The sequence below is a fragment of the Tenrec ecaudatus genome, chromosome 10 (assembly GCF_050624435.1).
Source record: "Tenrec ecaudatus isolate mTenEca1 chromosome 10, mTenEca1.hap1, whole genome shotgun sequence".
Classification (NCBI taxonomy): Eukaryota; Metazoa; Chordata; class Mammalia; order Afrosoricida; family Tenrecidae; genus Tenrec; species Tenrec ecaudatus.
In genome coordinates, this window is record NC_134539.1 from 115,415,137 (window position 1) to 115,438,177 (window position 23,041).

Consider the following 23,041-nt stretch of genomic DNA (forward strand, 5'->3'; position numbering starts at 1 on the left):
TAGGACAGTGTCCAGGTCCTCCCCCAATCCCCGGCCGTGGGTTTCCGAGACCGAAACTGTTCACGGGAGTAAAAAGCCCGTCTGCCAGCCCCACAGCGGCTGGTTGGTTTCAAAATGCAGACATTTCGAATCGCAGTCCATGGTGAAACCACGACGCCCCCAGGTCTCCCCACGCAACTCTGTGTGAACACAGGCCGAGGGCTGTCCCAGGACAACATCCACGGAAAGAAACGCCTCCGCAGATTAGGCGTATCAAGGCAAAGTCTGGGACGAGGAACGGGCGTCTCTCCATATGGGACGCACATCAAAATACTAGCCTTTCGCCCTCTAAGGTGTGGGGTTGATATTTAAAATATATATATTAGCATTTCATTCTGGTGGTAGCACTATAGTTGTAATTTCTTTTTCGGTAATTTTCAAATTTCCAGTTTAAAAAGGGGGCATCAAGAGTGCAGGGCTTTAATTCTGCCACCAACTGACTAAGCACCTTAATTCAGTCACGTTCTCTCCTGTGAAGTCGAGCTATGGGACATCAGAATTTCCAAAATCTCCATTGGCTTTGAAATCTTCGTGGGCGGACCAGCCCGTCTTCCGTGCAAACGCCAAAGCGAGTGGTTTGACCCTCTCGGCGCACCGTAGGCGCGCGCTTCCCAAGGCCGCCGTAGGCCCCGCCCCCCGCGCTCCGGACGGCGCGAAAACCTAATTGACAAGAACTCCCCGCGAAACCCGCGGCCCGCTCCGCGTTCTGTCTGCTCGCCGCGACCCGGCGCCGCTCCCGGGCCCCCAGATTGGAGCGGCCGCCTGGCGGGCACTGGCGCCTACTGGCCGCCTCCCAAGGGCCGCGCTGCCCGCGCTTTCTCCCCACCGCTTCCCGCGTTCCACTCGCTGAGCTGGGCCTGGCCTCCGCACCCACTCCGGGCCGGTAGGCACCGGGTAACCCGGGACGGAATCGGCGGCCCTGCTTCGCGCTCCTCCAGGAGCTGCCCGCCTCCATGGCCAGCTGGCCGACCAGGCCGACCCGCTCCAGGTCGTAGGAGCTGGGGTGCCGGCAAGGAGCGAGCATGGTGGGGGTCCTGGCCATGGCGGCGGCGGGGGCTGCTCACCCTCCAGTGAAGAATTACGAGATTGAGGTGAGATCGCGTCTGGGTCGAGTCCCTTCCTGCGGTTGATAGGCGGGTGGGGAGTGGTCTCGGTATTTGCATCTCTGAGGGAGAAGGGAGGTCTGCTGTGAGACCCCCACAGGGATGACGTTGTGTAGGACAGTTGCGGGTAAGCAATGGGATTGTAACATGTTGAGAGGGTCACGGCCAGTCTCCGGATCGGAAATGTTGGTGTACCGTGGTGGTTTGGACTTGGGAGATGATTTGGAGGATCAGGGTTTATGATAAGGAATCTTAGCTCTTCAAATTTCAACTTCAACTAGTCTCTCCTACTTAGGAATGTCACTGCCAGACTCAAACAAGGCCCTTAATAGGTACTCAATTACTCTTCCTTTATATACTGCAGTTAGAAGACCCGGGGAGGCATACTGACGTTCCTTGGCAAGTTTAAATGAAAGGCCCCAAGCATTAGTTATAAGAAGATCCTACTACCAGGAAGAAGTGGGCTAGCATTTTTAGATAGACAGTTTGACATTTTTACACTTGTATCTCTAGCATTGGTTCAAGCTGGTGCCTTCCGATGCCCTTCAGTGACAAAGTATCCTTATGTAATGGTGATCTTTTCTCATATTTTAATCTAGTGTCTTTTTGCTATGCTGATCATTGCTAAGTCAAGGCAATTCAGTTTGCTTAGGTGTGAGGAAGGGCTTTTGATACTCGAATTACACAGTTCTTGATTTTGTTTATGGTCAGTTATATCAGTTTTGGGATTATGGATTCTGCTGTTAGTGGCCTGCTTAGAGATCCTATTTAATGATACTCTTTGGTATGGTAAAGGTTTTATAAACAATATTTGGCTTAAGACCGACCTTGTAATAAGGTATTATTATCTCTCTTCTGCAGATGAGAGAAGGTTAAAAGGTTTAAGTAATTTGTTTAAGATCACACACTAGATGGTAGAGCTAGCGAGATTCAAACTTAGATGGGCCTGACTCCAGATCTTAAAACAGCGGTTCTCAACCTGTGGTCGAGACCCCATTGGGGGTCCAATAACCCTTTCACAGGGGTGGCCTGATACATAACAGTAGCAAAACTACAGCTATGAAGTCACAATGAAGATAATTTTAGGACCTTTTCCTGGCGCGCACGTCCGGCCACCCCTCAAAAAAAAAAAGAAAATAATTTTAGGATTGGGGAATCACCACAACATGAGGAACTATATTAAAGGGTTGGGGCATTAGGAAGGTTGAGAACCACTGGCTTAAAGTATTGTGCCTCAAAACCGGTCTCAGGGTTACATAAATACTCATTATTTTCTTCTAGAACATTTTATGATTTAATTTTAATGCCACAATTTTTATCTATAATTTATTTTGCCTCATATTGATCCAAATGTTTAGTTATATGTCCCAATACTAATAATACACACCTTTGGCCACTACCTTGAATACCACTGTTAACATTTTTAAGTTCTTCAATATATATAGTTCGTGTTTCTGATTCTCATTAATTTCACTTACCTGCCTACCTGTTCCTGTATCAAGACTATACTTTAATTTTCCAGAAGTATAATTTCCCTGTTCACTACTTAACTTTTAAAGCATTTCATTGTTTTTGTTAGTCAAATGTTTTGTTTAGTCAAATGAACCAATGGAAGCTTAAAAAAAGAAAGAGTTATGGTGCATTTTGTAACCAATATGGAAACATTTGTTTTCTAGTATGCAAATTAGGAGCCTGATGGCACTGGTTAAAGTACTTGGCTGCTAGGCAATAGCCAAGGGGCTTGAACCCACCAGCAGCCACTCCTAGGACAAATATGTAGCAGTCTGCATCTGTAAAAGGTTAACAATCTTGCAAACCCTATGAGGCAGTTCTACTCTGTGCTGTAAAGTCATTATAAATGAGTCAGAATTGACTCGAGGACAGGCAGTGGGTTTGTTTGGGGACTTTAATTTTAAAACTCGTGTTCTTTCCAGTCTATCATGTTTATCACCTAAAGGAGCCTTCCTTTCTTGGGAGCCATGTCCAAAATTTGTATCTTATGATATGCTTGAAATAAGTGCCTTTTTTCTTCTTTTAAATCGATAGCCGTGCAAAAAGCGAAGGAGAGAAGATGAGGAATCTTCCTGTAAAACAGTTGCAAAATATCTCTCACCCCAAGGGAAGAGTGGAGATAGGGTGTTCTCACCACCCAAATCCACCAATATTCTGGATTATTTTAGAAAGGCTTCACCCATAAACGAGAAGAGTCAGTTCCCCAAAGGGTGTAAGATGAAGTCACCGGCACCACTGTCTGTGCACAGTGGCAAAGACTGTACGAGCCCTTGGAAAATGCCCCCAAGCACAGAGGTTAAGAAGAGAGGGAAGAGAGTTAATTTATCACACCAACTGAATAATATCCCAACTGGAAATGAATCTCCCATAGAAATCAGTAGCGACGAGAGCAAAGAAGAGGCTAGTTTAAAGAGTGACTTTGTAGAAGACAGCACTTCTCTTTTGCTCCATCAGAAACGGGGAGAGGCCCTCGCCGAAAGCATTCAAGATGTCAAAAGCCGGTGGAGCGCTATCACCTCCGCACCCAGCTCTAAGAAAGTAAATCCTAAACGGGGCCACACAAAAAATGATTTCAAGAGATCGAGAAAAAGGAAGCACAAAGATATAATAGATCTCTCTGAAAGTTTACCCTTAGCTGAGGAACTAAGTCTTAAAAAGGATGGTCAAGGTAGTAAACAGGCAATAGCTTCCCTACCTGTTGAACCAGAGAGTGCTGCCAGTGGTGCAAGTCCTGGAGCTCAGGGAGCCTGCTTCAATGACAGCACAGTGACGGTCTCCTATGAGGAATTCTTAAAAAGCCACAAGGAAGACAAAGTGTACCAGTTAGCAGACGCTACCATGGCAGTTTGTCTTCCCTCCGAGACGATGGGCGACATAGGCAGACGTGGTTACATAAGTGACACAGACACTTGCGAAGGTCCCCAGCAGGCACACTTTAAGACAGTGACTGTCCTAGCACAAGTTCATCCTGCCCCCCCAAAAAAGACTGGGAAAATACCTACCATGTTCTTGAAACAAAAACAAGTTGAATTGGAAAATAGCTTCTCTGATCCTGAGAGTGAACAGACACCTCAGAAAAGAAAGTCCAATGTGGTTATACAGGAGGCAGACTTGGAATTGGCCGTGCTGGATCCCGGAAGTTCTGAAGCTGTGAAACCGAAATGCTCCCTGGAAGAAAGGCAGCAGTTTATGAAAGCATTTCGGCAGCCAGCCTGCGATGCCCTGAAGACTGGCGTTAAAAAGACTTCTGATAAGAAAGACCTTCATGAAACATCTTCCCATGAGGAAGCAAGTAGCAATAGTTCTAGAAACATCATGGAAAATCCTACTACTGAAGTCTCAAATAATAGCGAATCACAGTCGTATACCGATAAAGGAAGTTTTCCTAAAGAAAATAAAAAGTTAAAGCAACAGGGTAAGAGAACAGAGACAGGTGTTATGCTGAGTGAAAACAGAGACAGAAATACTCAAAAGAAAGAAATAACCTCTTTCTTACAAGATAAACAAGATCAAAATAGACTTAGAATGAGTTTAAGACAAAAGAGAACAGAAGGTTTCAAAGGCAGAGCATTATTCAGCAGTAAAAGCCTTGTTTGTGAAAATACAGCAAAAGATGACCCTTTAACGATTTCTTCTCCTAACTACAATAAATCCTCAAGAAAAACCAGCCCTCCTGCTAAGGAAGTCAAAGTTACACATTCCAAATCTGAACCTGAAGACAACTTGGTAAATGCTTCCACACCCAAATCAGCCAGAAGATCCGTAAGAAGGAGCAGCCCACCTACTACAGTGGACATTAGAGGTTCTGATTCTGAAGATGCACAAGATTACACTCCAATCAAGGCTTCTACTCCAAAAGCAGCCAGTTTACCGGGAAAGCATAATTTGTATACAGCAGAATTAATATTGATTTCCAGTGATTCAGAGAGTCCTATTAGGTAAAGTTTTGTTTTTATTTGTTTTCATTTAAAGTTTTGTTTTTATAGTTAGATTCTATTTAAGTTTCAGTCTTCTGCACATAAATCAAGGAAGAGAGAATATTCAACATATCGTAGAATGATTTTTTTTCCCTAGAACATAACTAATGTATTCTGTAAGAAAAAGAGAACAAGGTTTCAAAAATTCTTGTTTTTCACATTTAATTAAAGTTGAGCATAAGAGCTTTTTAGGTGAATAGTAGGCTCTTACTCATGGGAAATGCTTCTTGACATGTGAATCTTGTACATTTCATGAGTATGAGCATAAAACTTGATCAGAAGTTTGTGTGTTATTGGAGAGAACAGCCTCGTGTAACGTGGCCTATGTGCTCTTGGTAGTCGTAATAGAAGAGCTGTCGTGGGTGCTAATTTTCTGTGAAGCTTATTTACAAAGGAAACGTTTTATATTTTTGAGGAGTTTAACGGTGAGTTTGCCTTCCTTTGCCATCAGGAGGCTAAAGCAGTGTGTGTGCATTGGTACAGTTCAGATCCGGCAGCTCAGCTTAGTTCTTTTCTGTATTTCAACCTCATGCACTTTATAATCCTGAGAATGTTCTTGAACACCTTTTCTTTCTTCAGAATGAAATTCACTAGAATTAGTACTCCGAAGAAATCTAAGAGAAAGTACAAGAAAAGATCTCAGAAATCCGAAGCAACTGATGGAGATTTGACTTTGCAGACTAGAAAGGTAATTGAAGCATTGGACAGTCCTGTGAGTAGCGTTCTGTTTTCCTTTCACCAGCGCCAATGAAAAGGCCCTCTTTGGAAGGAATGAGCTGAAAAGAAGGTTCACCTGTTTCATAGACTGGTTTGCTTCACCTCGGTCCTAAATTGTTTTTCACTGTTATCCCATCCCTCTTACTAGCTTATTAAAATATTAAGCTATTGTGACATGAAAGCAATTGGTAACTACAGAGAATAATTTAGTCAGGAAAAGTTTTCTACTTGGGGGGGAGAAGAAAAGGAAATGTTTTCTGAGAATTCCATATCCTAATAATTTTTTCCTAAGGCTGTCTATAGGTCATGGTTTGATTTTTCAGTGGTCTCGAGCAGGGTTGTCAAACTGGCAACCCCGAGGTAATTTTTTGTGGCCCACAAGGCTCTGAAATAAAATATCAGGAAAAAAATTATGAAGAAAATAGTGCTTAGAGAAGATCAAGGTGATACCGTACACACAATTCCCTCATGAACCCTTTAACTACTGAAGACGAGTAGACACATGCCCCAGTGCCTTTCCTGGGGCCCTGTGGACAAGTATAAATGTGCTGACTCAGTTCTGGAGACCTTTGGAAACGATGTATCTGCTACTCTCGATGTCACGTACTGTAAACATCACAACAGGGAAAAGGTTAAAAAGAGCACTCTGGGTGGTGCTGTTATGAATCATCCCTAGCTGCAACTCTAGTTAACATTTTTAGAGGGAAGCCATTACGATTGTGCATCACTTTTGTCAACTGTCCAACATTTTATGTTTTTCATTAGTTACTTTGTTATATTTTCCGGTCACAACATAAGAGGTAAGTGAAAACTAGTAGGAGGAAAGCACTGGCAAGTTTCGGGTAAAAAAGAATTTTAGTTTTATAAACACATTAAATAAAATAATGTTTAAATAGAAGAAATTATATAGTGTTTTAATTATCCTATCCATATTCCTGAATCCTCACTTCAAAATATAAATTTAACAAAATTGTCAGTGTGATGTGGCCGCGTGCATGTTGCCTGTTGCACCCAGTGGCTGGCGTTTTAATGGAGTTCCACACCCCTGCTCTAGAGAAACAAAACTAGTGACATTCATACATGTGTAAGAAAGAACTTTATAAAGCTGATGGTGCCCGGCTATCAAAAGATATAGCGTCTGGGGCCTTAAAGGCTTGAAGGCAAACAAGTGCCCATCTTTCTGAGAAGCAACAAAGCCCACATGGAAGAAACACACTAGCCTGTGTGATCATGAGGTGTCGATGGGATCAGGTATCAAGCATCAAAGAACAAAAAGTCAAATCATTGTGAATGAGGGGGAGTGCGGGCTGGGAAACCAAAGCCCATCTGTAGGCAACTGGACAAAAGGGGCTCGGGCAGGAGACAAGCCAGTCAGGGTGCACTGTATCAACGATGCAACAGACAATTTTCCTCTAGTTCTTTAATGCTTCCTCTCCCCCCACTATCATCATCCCAATTCTACCTTACAAATCCGGCTAGACCAGACGATGTACACTGGTACAGATAAGTACTGGAACCACAGGGAATCCAGGACAGATAAACACGTCAGGACCAATAATGAGAGTAGTGATACCAGGAGGGTAAGAGTAAGATGGGGTAGAAAGGGGGAACAGATCACAAGGATCTACATACAACCCCCTTCTTGAGGGACAGACAATAAAAAAGTATGTGAAGGAAGACGTCTGACAGTGTAAGACATGACAAAATAATAATTTATAAATTAGCAAGGGTTTGTGAGGGGGTAGCAGGGAGGGAGGGGAAAATGAGCTGATACCAAGGGCTCAAGTAGAAAGCAAATGTTTTGAGAATGATGATGGCAACAAATGTACACATGTGCTTGACACATGTATGTATGTATGGATTGTGATAAGAGTTATACGAGCCCCCAATAAAATGATTTTTTAAAAAAGAACTTTTTATCAAGAAGGTGTCCCAGCTCAGCCCAACTCAAGTCCACAGGTCCAATGTTAACCAGAGCTTTCTGTAGACTAAAGTAGCTGCAGACCTATGAAGGAGAAAGGTGAAGGGGGAAGCAGGGAGATTACAGGCCGGTCAATGCAGAGTCTCCTAGATCTAAGGTGGCCCACAACTCCCAAGCTGGCTTCCAAGGTTAGTAGCCCACATGAGACTGTCCCCTGAGGCTGACACAGGGTCATAGCAAGGAAGAAGGTGAAGGACCAAAGAGATTTTCTCTCTGTCTTGTAAAAAAAAGACTACACTCTCTAAGAGGCGACTTCAGGCCTGATCGTTGGAGTCCACCCTGACACTTCTCGCAACTTCAAGTTAGATAAAGTCTGCCACATGTGATATATAAGAATAGTTACTCTTTCAAAGTAGACTGCTTGTTATGGGCGTGGGAGAATCAGATTCTCTCCAGGATAGGTAGGTGCAGTTGCATGTGTTTTGTAAAAGGTACCAAAGTGATAGTGATAAAATGGTGAAAACTGCTATAGAAAGTTGCTATCTCCTCCATTTTTGTTTGACAGCTTTTTTTTAAACCTGCTTATCACATTCCAAGTGCTTAGTACTTATATGATTATTCTTATAAAACGAGACCACTGCCATCATGTCAATTCTGACTCCTCACTACCCTGTTGGACAGAGGGAGCTGTTCTGGAGGGTTTCTGTGATTGTTCAGCTTTCCTGGAGTTTCACACAGGTTGGTCTTCCTCCTGCAGATCAACTGGTGGGTGTGACCTGCCTCCCTGTGGACAGCACCCCGATGCTCTTCACAGCACGCCAACAGAACTCCCACATTTAATAAAGGAGCTGCTATTTTGTGTGTTTTAGAGATGATGGCATTAGTTTATGGGGTGCAGAAGCATGACATTTATGTGTCACTCAGAAAAGTGATTTTCCCAGAGTCATCCAGTAGTGAGCAGTTAGAGAGACAGCTCCTGGCCTGTCAGAAAGCACCCTGGCATCCAACTGGCTGTACCAGAGTTAGGTTTACATCTCTGAGGTGAAGTTAACTCCTATATTTTATTTAACTGAATTCTAAAGGGCAACTTGAACTCTCACTTTGGCTTTCCCTTTAAGATTGTAGTAAAACAAATCTCAAAATTAAATGGATCTAGAATGGCTATTTGTCTTTGTTATTGCCAAAGAATCCTTTGGTATTTGAAGTCTTACGTGGGCTCGTTTGCTAGCTCTAATCGGGAACCTTAGCTAATTTTCTGAGACAAGTGTGCCATGTTTCCATTACAATGAATGATTCTCCTAAGAGCCCCATGTTCGTAACAGCTCTTGCAACAGAAAAGTTTCAGAGGGGCTCTGGCTTCACTGAGTGAATATTATACAATGAACATTAAGGGCAATGCCATGTGCTAGGTATTGGGGATGCAGTTGTGAGCAAGATACACATAGTCTATCCTAACAGTGCTTATATTCTTAGAGAGGAATCAAGCAAACAAGCACACAAAGTGTGAGCCCTGGTGACATAGTAGGTTATGAGTTGGAACTGCTGACTTCAAGGTCAGCAGTTCAAACTCACTAGCTACTCCTCTGGAGAAAATCGAGACTTTCTGTTCCTGTCAAGATTTTAACCCCAGAAACCCACAGGAGCAGCTCTGCTCTGTCCTGTAGGGTCTCTGTGAGTTAGAATGGACTCGGCGGCAGTGAGTTTTTTCTAATAGAGTAGACACTGCATACTCTGAGAGCACAGAGGTAGGACACTTGACTTCCAGAGCGGAGGCTTTCAAAGGGAAGAAATACTTCCCCATGGCAAGGGAACAGTTTGGAGCGATCGAGAGCACATTTTCATTTTAGTAAAGTAGATTCCAGATAGTTAGGAATTGGGACTTCATTTTGAGATCAAAGATAAGCATGATGAGACTTGGGTTTTAGAAACACTGCTCTAACTACAGTGTAAAGAAGAGATTCAAGAGGCTCAGGAGTTGAGACTAGGAGACCGGTTAGGCTTTTAGAGTAATCCACATGAGATGTGATTGTGTTCTGAAGGAAAGCGCTAAGTGTAAATGGGGGTACCCCCCCCCCCCGAAAAGCTCTGCAGGGCGGAGTTTTCATAAAACACACCCTCCTCCCCCTGCTAGATGAGCATCAAGCAGCTCTCTGTGAGTTAGTGCACCCAGTGGCATCACCTGGGAGGTCCTCTCCGGTAACAGTGAATTTTTTTGTTAAAGCAGTTTCGCCCAAACCTCATTTTTTTGTGATAGCTGATTTAAGAGAACAGAGGTGTGGCTGTGAAATTTTGTTCCTGCTAGGGTGGGTGGGCAATGTCACAGAAACTGTTGCGATGCTGAACACAGTTTACAAGGATAGCATTCTGGGAAAAGCTCAAATGTACAAGTGGTTCTCTTGTTTCAAAAAGTGAAATCAATTGATGACAAACCTCATTCTACAGAAATTGGAATAGCGATACCAGGAGGGTAGGGGGAAGGTGAGTGGAAAAAGGGAGAAACGGAACAGATTGCAATGATCGATGCATAATCCACCCCCCACCCCCAGGGGGATGAACAACAGAAACGTGGATGAAGGGAGACAGCGGTTAGAGTAAGAAATGAAAACAATGATAATTTATAATTTATCAAGGGATCATGAGGGTGGGAAGGTGGGGAGGGAGGCAAAAAATAGGAGCTGATACCCAGGGCTCAAATAGAAAGTAAATGTATAGAAAATGATGATGGCAACATATGTACAAATATGCTTGATACAATTGATTTATGGAATGTTATAAGAGCCTCCAATAAAATGATTTTAAAAAACAAACATCCTCTGTTCTGGAGCTCTGTCAACTTCTTGAATGGATGAAAATAACAAAATTCATGCACTTGTGCTTGAAGACTGACAACAGACTATTGAAGAGATGAGGGAGTTTTATCTGGACTATCTTGGAGTTCGGTTCAGTGAATTTTAATGGAAGATTTGGGAATGGGAAGAGTTGCTGTGAAATTTGTGCCTCGGGTTCTAGTTGACCCAGAAAAAGAACGAGTGGAAACATACTGTGCTTTGAAAGAACTGCTCTGAAGCGACCCAGAGTTTTTTTCCAAGGTCATTACTGGTGAGGAGACATGATGCAGTTCTTACCACCCGAAAGCAAATACCAGTCAAGCCAGTGGAAGACGCCATCATCACCTCACCCAAAATAAGCTTGTCAAGTGAAATCAAAGATCAAGTTGATGCTCATTTGTTTTTTTGTCGTGAGGGGGCTAGTGCATTTGGTGTTCGTTCCACCAGGTCACACTGTTAATCAAGCTTTCTATTTAGAGGTTCTGAAAAGATTATGTAACAGTGTGCAACAATAAAGGTCCAGTTTGTGCCAGATGGAATGAATGGTTTTGCCACCACAACAATGCACCTGCTCAAGTGGTCATTTCAGTACGCGAGTTTTTGGCAAAAAACAGCATGTCTCTCTTGCCCCACACACCTGACTCACCTAACCTTGTTCCATGCGATTTCTTTTTCTTTCTGCAAATGAAGAGGGACATGAAAGGACAGCAATTTGACAGCGTAGAGGAGGTGAAAAAAGGGGAGATGCTGTCATCCATCCAAAGAGATAAGCTTAAAAAATGTTTTCAAGTATGGAATCACTTGTTTGACAAATGTATTAAATGTAATGGAGAGTACTTTGATGATGAAAAGATTTTTCTTTTCGTAAAAAAATTAAATACGTAGCTTGGAAGGGGGGTGGAATTGGTTTTTTTTGGGGGGGTGTTAAAAACCTCTTGTATACCATGTTAATTTCACTATATGTGTTCTTAGTTTTTCTTCTCTATTGAAATTTCCTTTGGATCAGGATACACATAATATGTTATTGTTGTTGGTTTTACTAGTCAGAGCTTGCATATACTAGACTTTCTATTTTGAAAAGGGTTTCACCTAAATTTGGTGACTAAAATCAAAGAATAGCTGCCATGATGTTGATGGAGAATTACCCAACAGTAGTAGGATTTACTTCGTCTACAAGTAAACCTCTGGGTGGTTGCCATCCATGGAAGTATAATTAGCTGGATAAATTTGAGTAAAGGCAAACCAAACTAAGTATAACTGGACACATTTTAATGAATTTTATTTAATCTTAACTATGCATTTCTTTGTTTTTCATTTAATGTGACTTGTTATTCCCCCCCCCTCCCACCTCCCCGCTGTTAAAATAGAAGATGTTTACCGGTGATGTGAATGAATATTTCAAAATTTTGTCTAGGCAAGTCGTGCTTCAAAAAATATTTCAAAAGCGAAGCGATTGATTGAAAAAGCAAAAGCTTTACACATGAGCAAGTCAAAGGCTACTGATGAAACGGCAACACCTTTAAGGCGCTCTTCTAGACATCAGGCACTTACTGAAAGGAAGAAGCTATCGGAAATGGAAGTGAGTGTGACGCACAGTTACTGGTTTCACGTCAGTCTTGCTCTCCTGTGTTAAGTGAGAGAGGCCCATCACTGTAGAGTTAAGTAAGGTAGCGTTGTGCGATAGCCTTGAGAGGGGCATGTCTGTCTAACTAGTCAGTGCTACCCTGACACTGGAGTAAACTTGACGCCACTTCCTGACTTTGATTTGCCTGTGTAGTCTAGGCACCTGTTGCACACCTACTCATTACCTAATCAATATCTTGGTATCCCACGGTGCCAACTCTGGGGGTCTAGGCCCCACTGCAGAGCCATGTGGCCCGGTCCAGGGTGCCCTCCATGGACCACCATGAGTGATTTACTGGAAGCCCCAGTGATAACTGGCTGCACGAAGCCTTTTGCCACCAGTCCTCAATTGTTTTTCAAGCCACTGACTGTGCGGGGTGTTAGCAGGATAACAGAAGTCGAAGGGTAGCCAGAAAGGGCTTAAAGGTACAGGGAGGTTCCGTGTGACGAGGCGGAAAGGAGCCATGTGGGGCTTTGGGGTTGGGACGGACAGAATGAACAAGTAAGTCCCTGTCCAGAGCATGAGGCAGTGGTCAGGGCATAACACCAACCACCAACACCACTCCAACCCCCCAAGCTCTGTGGGGGTTTGCCGCACCACCAGCTGGAAGATGTGGCAAGGTCCCTTCTCTTCCATAATGCTGACTTCCCATCAAGTGCTAGTCTGAAACCAAGTTGAGAAGGGGCATATTGCATAGCAGGTGTGCTGATGGTGTCAAACAGCTCACTTACATTTCTAGGCTGTATGGTTAGTTCTAAAAGGAGGGTGGTCAAAATAGTTCACTAATTACATACTTATAGCCACGATAAACCCACATGTAAACTTGTATAGTGTAGGCACAGACCACCCTTTGCATTATGTGTTTCACATTTCACTGAGATAACTTCTGCAGAGATGTGTAGAATTGCTAATTTAATGACATTGTCTATATATCTCCTATTAAATATGTAATATGTATTAATCTTTTTTCTTATCCTAGGATTCAGTAATAAGAATAGATTCAAGTCCTACATCTTTAAAGCAGTCTGAGAAAAATCAGAAGAAACTTAAGTGTCTGAATGACGTTCTAGGAAAAAACCTTAGCCAGTTGCCTAAAAAAGTACCTGGTAATCAGATTTCATAACATTTATGAGAAAATTTTGAATGCTGTGATATACTTAATGATGTAAATTTAATCTCTTGTCTTAGAAAGTTTTAGTTGTATTGTATCATGTTCCTGTTTTAAGGTATCATGTAATGGATTTTTCTAAAGAGGGACATTGGACATATGTAATTGATTGCATTTCCATGTACCTATTTAGCATCGCTAAATAAGTGGTTCCTAGAGCCACTTTATTAAAGGTTCGTGTCTGCTGGTCCTTCCATTGACATCTTGACTAAAACTCTCCAGAGCTTTGTTGTGAGCATTTCATTTACAAAACAACCTCACAAGACTCTTGAGATTGGCGTGCTGATTTTGGGCCAGATCATTATGCAAAATAAAATTGAATTTTAAAGTCAAAAGGTTAATTCTTAAGCTAGAAAAGATGAAGGTATATTGTAAAAATAGTTGGGAGTGATTGAGGATGGAAAATACAGATACTAAAGTATTTCTTTTTTCTAAGGAAAAGTGAAAGTCGCTCCTTTGTTCCTTGCTAGAAAAGCCAAAAAAATAGCCGATCCTGTCTTTGAATTCGATGATAGCAGGTGAGTTCAATACAAATTTAAATTACAAAAATATTTTATGGAATGTATGTTGTATTTTTTTTGTTTGCTTTGATAGGCAAACAGGTACTTACATGAAGCTTCATAAGTTGAAAGGATGACAATATTGGCAATACTACAGTTGCCATTTGAATAAATTGTTTTTCGGCAAAATTGCTATGCCTATCTCTAGACAAAATTAACAGCTGAATAATAAAGAAACCAAAAAACCTGAAAAGTACAATCTTTAAAAGAACTGATTATAAATTTCATTCATTCAGTATATATTTAAATGCTAACTATGTTCCAGGTGCTGTTTTTGTATAGGTACGGAGAACAAAATAAGATGTATTGTCTGTCCTCATAGGGGTTGATAGTTTAGCGAGGAAAGTCAATATATAAAAAGTCATTGGGCCGGCACATGAAGAAATGCTAAAGAGAGGTGTGAAGTTCGGTAAGAGTGTATATTAAGATTTGTTCGTGGAAGGTTTTCCTGAGACTTGAAGGGCCATCTGAAGGATCAGTCAGAACCAAGCAGGGGAGAAGTGTTCCAGCCAGGGGGAACAGTGCATGCAAAGATGCTGGCTAGGTGGTGGGCGTGTAGTCAGTACCAAGATGGGAAGAAGGCCCGTGTGATACGAGGGGAGAAGGCAAGGATGCTTAGAATCTGAGGTGAAGCTGGAAAGAGAGGCAAGTGCCAGACAATGTAGGACCTTTCAGAGAATTTTGTCATTCCTCTAAGAGCGATAAACAGCTGTCAAAGGCTTGAGTGTGGCCACAAAGAGATAAGGATTGTGAAATTTTAATCTGGTCATCCATTAAAGGTGAGGAGGTAGGAGTGAGCAGGATATGAAACTGAGGAGAATGCAGGAAATAGTCTCCTGGAGAGTGGAAGAGTGAACGGAACAGAAAAATGCAAAAGTTACTGACATTGCTGGGGGTCCATTAGAACTGAGACTGTGAATTTATGGTGGAGCCAGGGCGGCCACTCGGGGGCGTTACCCTCTCTTGCATGTGCAGAGAAAGCAGGATGCTGACTTTTGACAGGTAGGTGCCACGGAAAAGCAAGTCCAGGTCGCTGATGAGCCTGTCAGGGGTCCTGCAGTCTAAGCAGAATGAAGAGGGTTGGAGGTGCTGATGAATAGAGGAGACGAGCTGGTAGTGGATTAGCACCACGAGGAAGTTGAAGAGCTTGACATTGAAAAAGGTGTCCATCGGCCTGGGTCTCTTGTTTTGCTTTCCTGTAGATAAGTTTTTCAGCACATTTGTAATGCAGTTTTTGTGGTAAAATTACGTACATCAGTGGATATTCTGGTTGGCTTATACGTGAGTATATACGGTCATTAAAATATTGTGAAGCTCGTGTTGCTGATTGACAGCCTGAAATGGGGAAGGCATCTGCCTGGTTACACTGTGGCCTGCATGTACTTCACCTCAGCAATGTATGCACATCTTGTTTCATGGCAGTGACTACAGTCCCTCATTGTAGCGTCATTGGACAATGCACAGTGCACTCCAGTTCCTCCATGTGTCTAGTCCTCCTCCTTCCTTATAGCCATTCTTTGTCCATGTGGGAATGCTGCCATTTTATCTCAAATGGTTTATTACTCGAAGGCAGCGGTTGAGAACCCCTTTCACGGGGGTTGCCTAAGACAGTCGGAAAGGGTGATAGTCTCAGGGGGTTAGCCAGTCCCTGTCCGACCACTAAGTCTGGTCCTTTTTCTGATTTGAGTTATATTCCATATTTGCCTCCCACTCTATCCACGACCTTAAGATGTGATCCTACTTAGAACAGTTTGATAGTGGGAGCCAGGCACTGTCTTGTTCTTCTGTTTTTGGAATCATGGAGACTGGCATTCATGTGGTCCATTAGCCCATTCATCTAATTGTTTCCATGTGTCTTTTTGAGTTTCTTCACTCATTTTTCTCTGGACTGAGAGACACCAATAGTTGCACCTTAGATGGCCACCTGTGAGCTTTAAAGACCCCAATTGCTACTCATCAAAGTAGGATGTAGAATGTTGTCCTTTTGACTATGTTAAGCCAGCTGACCTTGGAGTCCCCCAGGACCCTGGTCCCGATCCTCCAGGCACTGTGACTCCTTTCCTCAAGATGTTTGGTAATAAGTAACAAGTGTTTGTAACCTTGTCAGCCACATTCATGGATATATTTGCAGTCAAGGTAGATACACAGGTACAAATATCTTCTGTCAACCACACACACACACATATATATATACATATATTCACGAGTATACTCTCACTCCTCCCACACCCGTCTGGCCTGCATATCTGTCCATGTATCTGTTCATCAATAACTGTTACTGCAGGATTATGTATATATCAATATTTCCCTCTATTACCTTTAATTCTGACACGCCTCCCCGTGTTTTTCCCCACCTCCATCAAAAACGATTTCCTTCTTATTTTATATTACCTTCGCTTCATTGAACTTAACACGCGCCTACCTTTGGCCAGTAATCTACTTTGCCTTTCTCTCCCGCTTCTGATAATTCTTTTTTAGTGCACTAACTTTTATTGACTTTTTATAATCGCGGTCTCATACACTATTTGTCCATTTGTGATTGTCTCACTTCATTCCTGGTTCATCCATATTGAGATGTTTCTGCTGTAAGTACTTATTAATTTAGCTACAACTGTTTTTCCTCCTTTGTATTTATGGTAAGAAAACTGATTCTTCTCTTTCCTAAAATGAATCCCTCCATTATGGTTTTGGATGTCATTTCTCCAAAATAGGAAAGAAACAGAAACAGAAGAGTTTGTATCCTCTTTAATGACAAGCCTGAATTTCTACCTACAGAGAATATTACAGTTTTCACCTACGTATGACAGGCTAGGGATGGAATATAAGCTGAGACACATCACCACCCTCCACCACTCCAGCTCCTTATCTTCCTCCCGCCTCCCTCCCCGCCCACCTTCATCCCATCACCTAACCACTTTAGATTCCTGTGACTGGCAATCTGATGAAACGGAATGAGATGAAAGTAGGTTACCAAATAAGAAGAGCTCTAATTGCCCTGCTTTGTATTAGAAATAATTACAGTAGAAAGTCTTCTATTAAAAAAATTCTAAGTTAAGCACTAGTTAGTTTTAAAAATAGAAAAACACATAAAAGTCGAGGAAAAAGCTCACCTGCTGGCTAAAGATAGTTACCATTTTGCTGGATGCCCTTTCAGTGTTTGTGTGTGTCTGTTTTAATATATTGTGATTTTTATTTAATATCAACACTGTCAGACTTAGATTTGTAATAAGCAAAAAGAATTTAGCCACTGAGCATTCAGGAAATATATTGGATTCTCCCTCATTAAGTAAAAATGTGCTTGTTTTCTAGAAAGTATATTCTTTTTACATGTTAAATGACCTTGCTTTCCTTTTTCCAAATAATTTCTTAAAAGTCAAGATACATCTGAAAAAGCTCAGAATTGTGACGTGCAGTTGAAAGCTAAGCGTGCATTTCTAATGAGTGGTTTGCCGGACTTGCTGAAACGGCAGATTGCAAAGAAAGCAGCCGCACTGGACGCGTACAGCACAGCAAGCGCAAGCTTCCAGAGGGTGGTTCACGTGCAGCAGAAAGATGACGGTACGCTTGCTTGTTGTTGAATGTGTATCTTAAAATGTTGAAGTAATGTGACACTATATGAATCAGTTAAAGGCGAGGCTCAGGTCAAAATACAAGCCGTGTGTGTGTGTGTGTGTGTGTGTGTGTGTGTGTGCGTGTGTCAGAATTTATGGAAAATTTCATGATCGTTTATTATTTATTTATTTTACACTGTCTTTTGATCCCACTTTTCCGTGGTCAGAGGAAGATTATTTGCTTGCTTCCCTTTCAGACATGATTTTCCTGTGCATTGTCCTATGTGTGTTCTCTGGAATCACAGGTAGTACAGTATCGCATTGCTCCAGTTCACTCCTTTCTCACATGTACCACATGCAAGAGCAAGCTGTTTGCCCAAGTCTCTTGTGTAGTACTATTGGCCTGATGATAGACTCATTCCATTTTACATCCAAATAATGTCACAACAACATTCCTTCTTCCTCGTCGCTCCCCATCACTGCTGAGGCACAAAGCCCCCTTGTATCTTTAAGCGCCTGCTCCGAGCTCCTACCTGGAGCTAGCTGGTCAGCAGATGAACAGCTGGCTCTGTATTTGGCTCAGTACCCTCCTCTCCCCAGGAAAGTCTATATTTTCTCTGTTCTCTCTGCCTTTTGAGCTTTGCTCAGTGAATCTTCCTAGTAATTTCTGCTATTTTATTTTATTTCTCATTTGGAAATCTTGTTAGATCTACTAACCTGGTTGGTTTTTTTTTTCTTCTTTACGTGGGTGAAGGTTTATAGAGCAAATCAGTTATTCATTGAGCAATTGTTAACATTTTATTTTATATCATTGATTGCAACCCACACAGTGTAATATCACATATCCAATTACTTTCCTGTGTTTCCCATTTCCATTCTTGCTATTTCCTACGCCTTCCTGCTTTCTGAACTGTGCTTTAGCCTATTTTTATATAGCATTTTCTATTAGTATATTCAACTACAGAAATTAATTATGCTTTTATTCTATAAAAGTGATAAGCCTATTTTCATAGGAAAAATGTAACGTACATATGAGCAGATAAGGCACACTGAGTGAACCTCCCTTCTATTCTTAGTACCTTAACAGTTCCTGAGCACTCACTGTTATCTGGAACCCTGCTGAGTACTTCCGGTGTATACCTAGGTCAGTCCTGATAAAACTCTGGGAGGTTGAGCCATCTAGTCAGCCCGACTTTACAGGCGAGGAAAGTAAGGTTTAGAATCTTGCCTATGATTTGAATGCAGGTCTCTCTGATTCCAAGGTTCAGACTTTGAACCAGGATATGAACTTGCCCTAAAATGTTACCTTGAAAAGAAAAAAGCCAGTTTGCGAATGTTTGTTTTCCTCTAACCATCGAGAAGGAAGACTAGGTAATTTTTATTCATGGTAATTGTTGGAAGTGCGGATTTTCTTCCCTGTTTAGTCACTGGGGATTGGGTCCTTTTCTGTTTAGTTGTAGTTGTTGATGAGTCTTTCAGTGTTTACGTATTTAGCATTGTGTCAATAGAGCCTATGTAGATGCAAGTAAGAGGTCTGTTCTGTTTCCTCTCAGGGTGCCTGTTGTGGCATTTGACACCACCCTCTTGTCCCCTCTTGACAAAACTGAAAGAACTGAATCCTAGAGTAGTAGATGTCTCAAAATGTGCTATTGGTCTTGGTGAATTTTCAACATTGAACTCAGATCTGCAAAGCAATCATTCTGCTGTTGTGGTAAGTATTGAGAGTTTAAACTGGTGATGGGGCTTTTCTAACAAGGGGGGAAAAAGATATCTACTAAATATAGTCTAGAATTCATTTTCCTCGTCCAACTTTAAGAATAAGTCCTCATTGAAGTGTGTCTCTCTTAAATTGTTTTGGAAACATTTTAAGAATGAAGAGCATTGTCAGTTCCAAAGGAGTATTAGATGATGTATACCTCAGTATTACAATCTAATAACTGTGTCAAGTACTATACATTGAAAACAGTAAGAAAAGTATCCGCTCAATATTTCAAATGCTTTGCAAATGCAGATTTGCCCTGAAGGTTGTATTTACTGACTAAAGCTAGTCGTACATTGAGGTTGACTTGTAGTAGAAAGTGGCTCGTGGCGCTATAGTTAACATTAATAGACGGTACTGGTCTTTCACTAAACCAATTTGACCTTTATTGCAGTTAGTGGAGACGAGGAGAGCTTTTACTGAGGAAGTAAGGAATGCTTTGCTGGAGGAGATTAGATGGTCAAATCCTGGATTTTCTTTGAAAAACTATTTCCCTTTGCTTCTGAAAAAACAAAGTGAGCCCGCGGCACTTTCTGAATGTCTCAGTAATCAAGGTGAGTGATGATTATGTTTTTATCTTAAAGTATGTTTGAAAATACTCGGCCTTGGCTGTGGGCACTTGGAAGCAGTTGTCAGCGAGCATTCTCACAGCTGGCAGAGCGGTGGCACTAAAACGAAAGGAGCACGCCCGGCCCGCGCCGTCTCGCAGTTGTCACGTTTGAGCCCTTTACTGGAGCCACGTGTCAAGGACCTCCCTCTCTTTCCATGAGCCTTTGCTTTACTAGCAGGGTGATGGCATGTTCAGAGTTTGTGAGGTTGAGCCTCATTTCTAAGGTCCCCCCGGCTGCACTTCCTCCAAGACAAATTCGTTCTGGCAGTCTTCAGTAACTTCAGCAGTCTTCACTAACTTCTCTGGCTTTCTTGTTCATCGTCCAGCTTTCGCATTCGGAAGGTGATCGAAAACACCCTGGTTTGGTTCAGGTGCATGGCAGTCCCCGTAGTCTCGTTCACTCAGTTGGCGAGGCGGCTGCCTCGCAGGAAGTGCTTCCAGCATTTTATCAGTTTGTTGAACATTTTCAGTGGATGCTCCATCAATTCCTGGAGCCTTGTTTTCGCTAATGCCGTCAGTGCAGTTAGCCTTCTCCCTTCAGCACCATCAGGTCTCCTCACACACTACAATTTCATAGTCGCGTCTGACATTTACGTGGGTCTTTTCTCTCTCTGCTGTCTTTTAAAAGACTTTTCACTTTCTTCAGTTATGATGTTCTTGATGTCATCCCGCAGTTCTTCTGACCTGCCATTACTTTGAGTCAGGCTTGTTCTTACATGGTTTCTGAATTCAGGTGGGCCATGTTCAAGGTGTTATTTTAACTCTTGTTGATGTTTTAATTTTCCTCAGCTTCAACTTGAACTTGCATATGAGCAATTGGTCTTGTTTTGGCCTCTGATATTGAGTATATCCATCATCTCTTCCCAGAGACCCATCTGATTTTTGTGTATTCCATCTGGCAAGGTCCCATGTGTACAGTCATTATCTATTAGGTTGATGACGACAGGCATCTGTATTGAAGTTGTTAGTCTTGCAAAACTCTATTATCGGATTTCTAGCTTTGTTTCTGTCACCAAATCCATAATTTTCAACAATCTTTCCTTTTTGCTTCCAAGTTTCAAATTTCAATCCATACTTTTTTATTTGTTTCTAAGAGAAGTTGGTAGAATTCTTCAATTTCTTCATGACTAGCTTTATTGATTGATGTATAAATTTGAATAATAGTTATATTAACTAGTTTTCCTTGTAGAAGTATAGATAATATCCCATCACAGTTAGCTGTGTACTTCAAGCTATATCTTAAAATGTTCTTATTGATAAGGCAGTGTCATGATACAAAATCATAGAGACCCTTATTAATCAAGTGTATCAAAAGGTGAAGCTGTTGTTTCCTGACATACTGTCCATCTAGGCCAGCGACTCTCAACCTTCTTCATGCTGCGACTCTTTCAGACAGTTCCTCATGGGGTGGTGACCCCGAACCATAAAGTTATTTTCTTTGCTACTTTATCACTGTCATATTGCTACTGTTAGGACTCGGGTGACCCCCGTGAGGGGTCGTTTGACCCCTAAAGGGGTCGCGGCCCACAGGTTGAGAACTGCTGATCTAGGCCTATATAATTCTAGAGGTGGTGTTTGCACTTACCCAAAGAATTCTGGACTTTTGGATTTACACTCCATAAACATAGTATTTTGGGCACTTTCAGAGGACTCAACTTGCCCTTTGTGTGGACAGAAGTACGAGGGGTCAGAATCAGGACAGCAGGGTAGAGTAAGTGTCATAAGACATCCCTTGCTACCTTTGAAGAAGAAGCAGGTGCCTTCTCGTGATGGGAAAAATCCCTTAGCACAACTTTCCTGCCCTTCTCACCAGTGCAGTGTTCCCTTTTCTTAAAGCTTCTTCCTAGCACGGCTCCATGGTCCTTCTTTATCCTTCAGGAGAATCTAACAAGATTGCTGCCTTTGGAATTAGGACCGCAGAGGCCCTACCTGAGTTGACACTCTGTCTTGAAGTGCCCCAGCAGATCCCCCAGAAGCCACTGATTTGATTGAGCCTTTATTTAAAAGCCACCCTAACGAGGCAAATACAAGTGTGTTTCTGAGAGAATTTGTCTGTACTCCGCTCAGAGAGCACAAACTGGAACCTTAACAGAAATAGTATCCAACTTAACCTCGTGCTTTGAAATGATCTGAAGGTTCTTGGTGGTGGTTGTCACTGAGCCACTTCTGACTATGACCCCGGTGAGCCATGTGTGATGGCTTTCAGAGCAGATGGCCTGGCCTGTCTCCTAAGGAATCTGGGTGGGTTTGAATTGGCAGACTTTGGGTTAGAGGCTAAGCACCTAGCCATTTGCTTTACCCGGGGTTTATAATACTAAGATTATACCCCAAAACCAAACCCATTGCCATCGACTTGATTTCAGCTCGCACCAGTCCCGTAGGACCGAGGAGAAGGGCCCCAGTGGACTTCCGAGGTATGCTCTGTACGGGAGTAGTTCGCAGCACAGTGCCTTAGACACTGTCTCCTTGTTCATTAGTAAGTGCATGCATATCTATCATTCTCCTATTTCACAACTAGAACCCGACGTTACTCAGAAAGGACCCAAAAGGAAACGCACCGAAACTGAAAACCGTAAGTCCAAAAGAAAGAAGCCACATGATTATTCTGAGAGTCCAAAGAAGCTCAGCGGGCCACCGGAAGAACTTGACCTGAGAAACAAGTCTTCTGAGATAAAGTTAGACTCTTCCAAAGGTATGTTTCCAGCCCCTCCAATAAGAAACACAGGGCTTTGCACATAACAAGCACGTGAAGGGGTAGCAGAAGCTGGAGGCTTTGCTACTGTGAGAGTAGATTGATGATGACAAGGAATGTTCACTAGATATATCTTCTATTCCTGGAAAATTGATTTTTATCTTTGTGTGTAAAATAGGATTTAAACGCTTCGCAAATAAAGATCAGCATAGTTAGCAAATTCGTTTTAAATTTTGAGGGTTTTTAAAATTTTTTCCATAAATATGTATTTTTCAAACCTGGGAACATGCTGTATTTATTATATATAACCTGTTTCACATAACTCTTACATGTTATTAGTGAGTATAATAGCTTTTCCAAAGAATTTCCATTGACTTGCTTCATTTTTCTATTTAGGTAGCTTTGTGATATTCTCACCAAACATCAAAACATATAAAAAAACTTTTCTTTTGGAATGTTTTGATATTCATTGATTCAAAT

General features: G+C 42.0%; 1 protein-coding gene across 2 annotated transcripts in view; it reads left to right on the top strand.

The window, feature by feature from the left end:
• The first annotated feature begins 691 nt into the window (after positions 1-691).
• ATAD5 (ATPase family AAA domain containing 5) overlaps positions 692-23,041 on the top strand; it is a 42,583-nt gene continuing 20,233 nt past the window's right edge. For both annotated transcript variants that reach the window (XM_075561369.1, XM_075561368.1), the window contains exons 1-10: positions 692-1,130; positions 3,189-5,092; positions 5,711-5,819; positions 12,012-12,176; positions 13,201-13,327; positions 13,826-13,907; positions 17,323-17,507; positions 19,054-19,211; positions 19,654-19,813; positions 22,388-22,561. In XM_075561369.1, the coding sequence (XP_075417484.1) occupies positions 1,062-1,130; positions 3,189-5,092; positions 5,711-5,819; positions 12,012-12,176; positions 13,201-13,327; positions 13,826-13,907; positions 17,323-17,507; positions 19,054-19,211; positions 19,654-19,813; positions 22,388-22,561 (3,133 nt within the window). In that variant the 5' untranslated portion in view covers positions 692-1,061. The remainder of the gene's footprint in view (positions 1,131-3,188; positions 5,093-5,710; positions 5,820-12,011; positions 12,177-13,200; positions 13,328-13,825; positions 13,908-17,322; positions 17,508-19,053; positions 19,212-19,653; positions 19,814-22,387; positions 22,562-23,041) is intronic.